Genomic DNA, 8,303 nt, shown 5'->3' with positions numbered 1-8,303 from the left:
GGAAAGATAACAAATGTGTGTAATGATGTACTCTTTAAGGTAGAGTTTAAAGTAGATGGACCTTATTTTGGCCCGTTCAAAATAATAATTAAATTAATAATAATGTAATATAAATATTTTTGAGAAATTTATAAATATGTGTGACAATTAAGAATTTTTGGATAAGATGATAATGTTTTTTTTTTTCCTATTTAACCATAGATCTTGGATTTAAATTCAAATATGAGAATAGTATTAAAGAAATTTTGTAGATACAAATTCTTTGGAGTGTGATACAAACATTACATGAGAGCATTACATTTTTTTAAACTTTTCTTTACATATTTTTTGACACAACTTTTATATGTCTCATGATCAGATACTCCACTAAATTTTGCTATTGAATTGTGTCGTATCTTGAATTTTAAATATATATTGTGCATTTGTATCAAATTGTACGTGTCCATAACTTAATAGGTATATACAACACCAAAACTGAACTGAGATCTATGTTCTAATATGTATGATATTAAGCTCAATTAAGTTCTCCACCATATACCACTTAAATTAATCATTACATAAACGAATTCACACAATTTTACAACGCAGTCTACCACATTCTATTTTGTTTCCTTCATGTACTCTCTTCCACAAATTTTTATTATGCACTCTTCCACATTCTATTAATCTCCCAAATTAGTTCTCCAAAACTTAAACTTTTAAACTACTAAAGCTTTTTGTCAAAAAAAAAAAAAAAAACCCACTAAAACTCTTCTGTCTCAAAGCCAAAAAATATAGGCTTTATGCCCAAATCTAAAAGTGCAACTATAGACTCTTCAGTAAAAATGTAGGATAAAAATTAAAAAACTTCAAAAATATGCTAAGTTTGCAAGCTTTGTAATAGAGAAACTAAACTTGGTGGAAAGGTACTAGAGAGGAAGAGGGTGAAGAGACAAAGTGTTAAAAGTGTTGCATATGGAGTGAGTGGAGGGGATGAGACTTGCAAGTGGGAGAGAGTAGAGAGAAAAAACAAAATAGATTTTGGTAAAATGTATAATAAAAATCATATATACACGTAACAACAAGAAATATTGAAAATATGGAGGTAAATTATGGTGGCTTTGTTGAATTTTTCAACTAATATATAGTGTATTCCAACAACTTTTGAAAATTTCAGTCCTATGTTGTCAATATCGAAATTCCAATATTCTTTCTAGCTCCTTAGAAATTAACATTATTATTATGATACATGAATGTGACGGGAGTGTGAGGAGTTTTCAACAACTCAGTCATCACTAAGAAATTTCTTGCTAGTTGCCACTTGGGATCTCTTTAATTAAGGAGAAAATTCAATTCAACACAACTTTTTTAATATCATTAACCCATATTTTATATAATCATTACATTGTTTTTTATTCCAAAATTTTGACTTACAATTGTAGAAAAATGGCCTATAATTATTATTATTTTATGAAAAAAATGAACAATTACATAGCTTTAATGACCATACACTTTGGTGTAAACTTTTTACATTGACAAAAAACATATAGATGATGAAATTCACACTTACCAATTACTATCAATGTAAAGTTAGTTTAGACTGATAGTACATGTTCGTTTATTTCTAATTACAACTATAAAAATATTAAATTGAGAAGTTTAACGATTATACATAGAAAAAATTCACGTAATATCATATTATAATACAATTTTTTTTGTAAGAGAAATACTAAATTTTACATAAAACTTAGCAATCGAGTTAAAGAAATCTAATATGTCTTCTTTTACTTGAATTGACTACAACTTTTGGTTTGGCTATTTTAAACCACAACTTTAGATGTAAGTGGCGAGTCTTCCTTACTTTATAATTTAGCATCATGACATTTCTTGAAAAACTCATTTGTACTATATTATGGGATGAAGGTAAAAACTTTTTTTATACTCATCCATTCTATAATAATTGACTTATTAGCAAAAAAAATTGTCCTAAAATAATTATCGCTATTAATTTTTAAGATATTAATTTTACTTTTCTAGTTTTATGTTCTAATTAATACGACATACATCACTTTCAATTCAATATTTTTTACTTTGCAATTATGATAATAGTAAATACATAAATACTTGATTTATAAAACTTAACTCAGGTGACAAATATTGATATTGTTAGGTTGAATATCGTATCTTGAATTTGAATATAAAATTTTACAATTGTATAGAAATTTATTTATTATTTCATCATATATATATATAGATATATATATATATATATATATATATATATATATATATATATATTATTTTCTCTGTTTTATTTATACACTTTTTAAACCTACAAGAAATAGTCAAATAGATGGATTACTGTGAGAAGTAGAAAGTGTCATATGCATAGTGAGTGAATTCAAAATTGAGTGCATGAATGTGGAAAAGGAAGCTTATGTCTTAATATTATTGCTTCAATTATTTGTGTTGGACATCACCCGGCAATGGACTAAGGTCAATTTTTTGACATGATGCAATCACTAGGAATCTTCCTTTGTGCTACCTTGCTTAGCAAGTTATAGACTTTTTCAAAAATCATGGAAACAACTGTCCAAGATATAAACTCCTACTATAAATTTAGTACTCTTTCATTGATTAATTATATCATCAAAAATCTTAAGCTATACACTTTGATAACTAAAATTTCAACCATGAATATGATCAAACTAGGAGTACTTGTTTGCTCAAGTTTTCCTGTGTTGAGTTGCTTTTTGGAGCCCATAGCTCAATTTTTTGTTGATTCTCAATCAAACTTCAATTCAGCATCCAAGGAAAATATGTTGAACGTGAAGAAAGAAGATGCATCGACCACCGCTAATGTTGCAGCCCAAAAGCACTTTAGACAAATTCAATACATATGCTAAAGGGGTCTTATTGGATTAGCGTTTTTTGGGTAGTATTAATATTTAGGAATCATGTCTAATTTTTTAAAATGATTTTGTTAGTTTTTTAAAAAAAAATTGGGGGATTAATATTCTCTAGTCTAAGCTAAAACTCTTAGGATATTTCGAGTTTTGTGGTATAGGGTGGAATGAATTAGATTGAGATGAAATAATTAATTAGATTTTAAAAAATTGATGTTATATCATTGCATTTTATTTCGTTCCACTATATACCACCGATTGAAACATACCATAAGTTTTTTAACCTCAATTGATCGTTATTGATATGTGGTTGTTGCAATATATAAGTATGTTGAATTTCATGTTTTGATAGCCGATCATAATTTTTACATTTTTTTACTTTTTATGTTTTGAAGTCTCTTAATTGTAAATTTCAGAGACTCTTATTTGATGACAGTTTTGGAACTTGTATGTCGAAGACTATCCATATAATTCAGTAGATTCTTTTTTCTTGGGTTTAACCCTCTTTTTTCAAAAGAAAAATATGTTAGACTTTTGGTGTGCATATAAGAAATTCAGTACTAGCTATAAGTGGTGTTGAAGTTTAGAATCAAGTGAGAATAGAATGAAACCAAACTTTGTTGTTTTAATATTTACACTATATATATATATATATATGACTAAGTTAAATTAAAAGTGTAATTTAACCTTTAATTAATTAATTTCAAAAGAATGTGACAAACACATAAATATGAGTAAGAGATGCATCATCTTGTTGAACAAAAATACGTTAAAATAGAATGTTTAGAGTTATACTTATTGAATTATTTTGTTAAGTAACTATTGACCGAATCAAAATGTTGAGAGTCAACCCTCCGAAACAAACTCAAATAGCTAACGCCATGAAAGATATGAAAAAACCTTACGCTCGTAGTCAAAGCGTAGACTTGATAACTAATTATATCTTATTTTCAGTATACTATTATCTTCGTTAATGTTATACAAACACCTACTTTTTATACTCCTGTGTTGCATGTAGTTTTTTATTTTCTTGCACAAGCACTGCACCCCGTAATCATGCATAAAAACATAGCTAATTTAGTTGATTGGATGATTACTTCAAATTATAATCAAAATTGTGGTTAATTTAACTACATAATTGACCACAATTTTTGGCGTGATCTAAATTAACCTTCTACTCAATTTGATTAATCACATTTTTTAACGTAATTAATCAAGTATCGTAAATTTTTTAAATAGTGGATGTCTATGAAAGATTTTTGTATTATATTTGCTTAAAAATAAATCTCTTTCAAACGTCGTCCTCTTAGATAATACAAGATCACCACCAAGGTCTAGCACACTTGATTGGCACGCATGATGTGTAAGTGTTGTAAATTTCGGGTTAAATACCATTTGTGATTCTTTAACTTAATTTCAATTAACGTTTTAGTCCTTTATCTTTTTTTTTTTCTTTTCGATTTAGTCATTTATTTTAATTGTAAGTGACAATTTGATCTTTTATATTTTAAAATGTCAACAATGTTATTTTTTTTTTTTTTACAAAAATTTATCAAAATTTTCAAACAAAATCCATAAAATTAATTATATTTTGTAATATAAAACAAATTTAATCAAATTCGTAACTCAAATATTCAAATAAACTCATATTTATCATTCTTTATTTGATGTTGTTGGAGATGAAAATATAAGTCTATTTAAAGATTTAAGTTATAAATTTGATGAAATTACATTATATTGAAAATGATAATTAGTTTTATGAGTTTTGTTTGAAATTTTTTATGAGATTTTTGAATTTTTGCAAAAAATAAAGATAATATTGTTGACATTTTAAAACATAAAATATCAAATTGTCACTTAAAATTAAAATAAAGGATCAAATCGGAAAAAAAAAAAAGATAAATGACTAAAACGTTAATTGAAATTAAGTTAAGGGATCACGAGTGGTATTTAGCCTAAATTTTGAGGTACCAAGTTTTATTCCTATTCATAAAAAAGAAGAAAAAAACAAGATCTAAATCTAAAAGAAGAGGATTTTACTTTCCTAAAAGGTTTCTGAATGTTTTATAATGGATTTTATTCTTCTAGGGAGAGTGCCCTATTAGTGTCGATAATTTTATATGCTTCCATGAAAGCACATGCTCATCATAAGCAATTATTTTATCTTAATTGCATAGGACAATTACCATAAGACTAATAAGATAAAATATTACGCTTATAACTAGATTACAGCACATTACAAGGAGGCACATTATCATATGGATGTAAAAGAGCCATAATATGATTGCCTAATGTGTTTCATGGACTAAATATAGCTTCTGATCATCCTTAATCATGCTCACATCAATAATTTTACCAGCATCTTCTGATAAAATACAAGAATCACTAGAAAATCCTATCTGTTCTGCTGCTGTTTTGATTAGCTCTTCAATGGTGTGTGGAACCCATAATACTATTCCATTACTTCTATGCTCTTTTGGATCCCACGGGTGGAAAGGGAACACTGTGCACTTCTTAGGATGTACTTTATCTGAAGAAGAAGAAAAATGAGGATGCATTTTAAGATTAAAGTATACAGCAATACATGCACACTTAGGAATTCAAGATTTGAATTTACTCCTAAGATTTGAATTTAAGATTTTGAGTTTACATAAATACATGCACACTTCTTAGGAATAAATTCTCTTTTGTGTTACATAACCCATTCTACTGCACTTCCTACCACCACTTTAGAATAAAAGAAGGCTATCGCAACATATCAGTACCTGTAATTTCTTGGGAACAAGGGAACGCTGACAATTGAGCAGATTTTGCATCTTCTAGGAGCTTTATCAGATTCTTATTTCCACTCATCCGGGCTTCATCAAGTGGGGTATTTCCCCATCTGTTTTGTAGTGAAATGAAAATTAACAAGTTTTGGTTCCACTTAATGTATGTAACAATGAAAAGGAAAGAAACAACAGACCCATACTTATCTTATTCTACATAAATAGTTCAGCTAAGTGTTTTAAGTTTTCAAATCAGAAATATGGGGAGGGAAAAAGAGAAACATTCATATTTCACCTAGAATGGACAATTTTGGTGGTAGCAATAGTGATGTCTTTAAATACAATAAGAACTCGCAAAACAATATTGTTAATACTGTGTTGAAGTTCTGTTATGGAATTGCATGTCCAGAATATGGTAGTAAAGCAAAGCTTCCAAACTATAATTATATGGATTATAGGCATGAATTCTAGAAAACAGCAGCATCGAGCATCAGGATTATAGTTGTTTCAGTAGACACAAGTGCGCGAACAAACACACAAATGAGTACATGTAGTCAGATCCAACATCAAATTGCAAAGCCTAGCGCATTAGTGAATTAGGCCAGCCTTAAATAAGCATGTCTTTTTGTTTTTCAAGTGAAAGCAAGTATGAAAAGGTTCCCTACTTGAAAACACTAGTCACGTTAGTCTGCATAAAAGAAGAACCAATGAATGGTACCTGTCTTTGGTAAAAACACTAGCTCCGGCGTCTAATAGCAACTTTGCCATGAAGATTAAACCTTCAGATGCAGCAACATGTAGAGGGGTTCGATAGTCGTAATCTTTCAAGTTAGGATCCACTCCATTAGATAAAAGCCTTTTAAGATAATCCGAATCACCTCTTGCAACTGCTGTGCATAGAAAACTACCACCATTTTCTATCCTCATCGAGGCCCCTTCTCTAACAAGTAAAGAAGCAACCCGATCATGGCCATTCTTAACTGCTTCAAGTAGCGGTGTGTTCCCAAAGTTATCTAAAAAATTACCACATCAGTGATGTTTGAATTACCTACAATTTAAGTTTGATCCTCAAGGAATATCTCTAAGTTACACAATTACCTTTGACGTTGATGTCTACACCTTTATGAAGAAGGAGAACTATGATATCTTCATATCCTCTGCATGCTGCAAGATGCTGTTGGAAAAACAAAAAAGGTTCATATCAGGCAAGCATTTTTATGACAGCACTTGATTGAAAAATAGTTAACTGACAACCACATCATAGATGCAGAGAAAGAAATTGATTGATAACAAGACATCATAATAAGAAGTTTCAAGCTCCTAACCAAAGGTGATCTTCCATCATAATCTGTCTTGTTGGGATCAGCTCCAGCTCGAATCATGCTTTTTAGCTGATACATATCCCCGTCAAAAGCTGCTCTATTGACCTTCAAAGCAAGTTCAGATTCTAGCTTTCCGATATGAAATGAGATGTCTGACTCCAATTGCTTACCTCGAATAGACTCTTTTCCCTATAAAATATGAGGTATTTATATGTCTCATGATCAGATACTCCATTAAAGGGAAGATGATGTCAAACATAATATATATGAGATGATTACCACTAGAAGGTTGTCTAATACTTTCTTCCCATCATAAAAGTATATATCAAGGATATTTGTAAATGATTGTTTATCAAGCCGCAGGACCCTACACAGTTCACAAACGCGAACAGTATGTGGCTGAGGAATGTTGCAAAGAATAGATATTTCTCCAAATGAACTGTTGGGCTGTAGAAGTGAAACAGTTTCTTCAGACCCATCTTCAGCTATGCCTACTTCCTCCTGCATTCAAACAGTTTTGGGCATTCGATAAACATAACTTGAGATTTGTCTTCTGTGGAAAGTTTTCAATGAAGTAGTCCTAAAAATTCATACTAAAGTTGTTTTCTCTTTGATGACCAACTGAAGATATGATGAAGCACATTCATATGATTCTCAGCGCCGCTATTCTCATATATACTTTTTTTAAGGTAATACAATGTAAAGAAGTAAGAAAATTTAGCATCACCCAACATGTCTCGGGCATAAAATGGTATGACTAATTCCAATTACTCAGAAGCTATGACTAAAAATATCAGAAACCTGGATGGTGAGAATAGATATAAATTGAGAAATTGCAGGAGTGTTTGTGGAAATATAAAATCATACCAACACACCATCACAGACAAAATATAGTTGATCTACAACATTTCCTTGTTCCAGTATAACTTCCCCGGGAAGAAAGAACTCCTCATGGAGCCTAGTAACCTGAAAGTAAAGGAACCCAAATTATTATCACTTCACACCCCTCATGCAGGAAATGATAATGGACGGTTCAAAAACTCTCATTAAACAAAGGTGTCGCAGAAGAGGCCCATACTGGCAAGTTTTTTTATCAATACAAAGTTCAACCTTCAAAGTAAAAGTGGAGATATCAGTAAATAAGCAAACATATGGAGAAAAGAAACAGGCTTATGGCAATTACTGTTCCTAGTCCCTTGGGTGCACACATAGGAACAAAGCAACGCTCGAGTCTAAACACAACTTTGACTAGTGTATTGTTTGATGGACAATGGACAGTGTGAGTAAAAAAACATGAAATTTATTTCAATATCTTTTGAAATAATCTC

General features: G+C 30.0%; 1 protein-coding gene across 3 annotated transcripts in view; it reads right to left on the bottom strand.

Annotated features, from left to right (window-relative positions):
* Nucleotides 1-5,073: 5,073 nt before the first annotated feature.
* The window catches only part of LOC101506152 (potassium channel SKOR), a 13,985-nt gene continuing 10,755 nt past the window's right edge, over nucleotides 5,074-8,303 (bottom strand). For all 3 annotated transcript variants that reach the window (XM_004490782.4, XM_027331928.2, XM_073365235.1), the window contains 7 exons: nucleotides 7,843-7,941; nucleotides 7,255-7,476; nucleotides 6,979-7,164; nucleotides 6,752-6,827; nucleotides 6,372-6,666; nucleotides 5,651-5,769; nucleotides 5,074-5,415 (listed from right to left, as the gene is read on the bottom strand). In XM_004490782.4, the coding sequence (XP_004490839.1) occupies nucleotides 5,174-5,415; nucleotides 5,651-5,769; nucleotides 6,372-6,666; nucleotides 6,752-6,827; nucleotides 6,979-7,164; nucleotides 7,255-7,476; nucleotides 7,843-7,941 (1,239 nt within the window). In that variant the 3' untranslated portion in view covers nucleotides 5,074-5,173. The remainder of the gene's footprint in view (nucleotides 5,416-5,650; nucleotides 5,770-6,371; nucleotides 6,667-6,751; nucleotides 6,828-6,978; nucleotides 7,165-7,254; nucleotides 7,477-7,842; nucleotides 7,942-8,303) is intronic.

The sequence above is a fragment of the Cicer arietinum genome, chromosome 2 (assembly GCF_000331145.2).
Source record: "Cicer arietinum cultivar CDC Frontier isolate Library 1 chromosome 2, Cicar.CDCFrontier_v2.0, whole genome shotgun sequence".
Classification (NCBI taxonomy): Eukaryota; Viridiplantae; Streptophyta; class Magnoliopsida; order Fabales; family Fabaceae; genus Cicer; species Cicer arietinum.
Note: the sequence above shows the minus strand (reverse complement) of the source record. Positions and strands in the feature narration are given on the sequence as shown.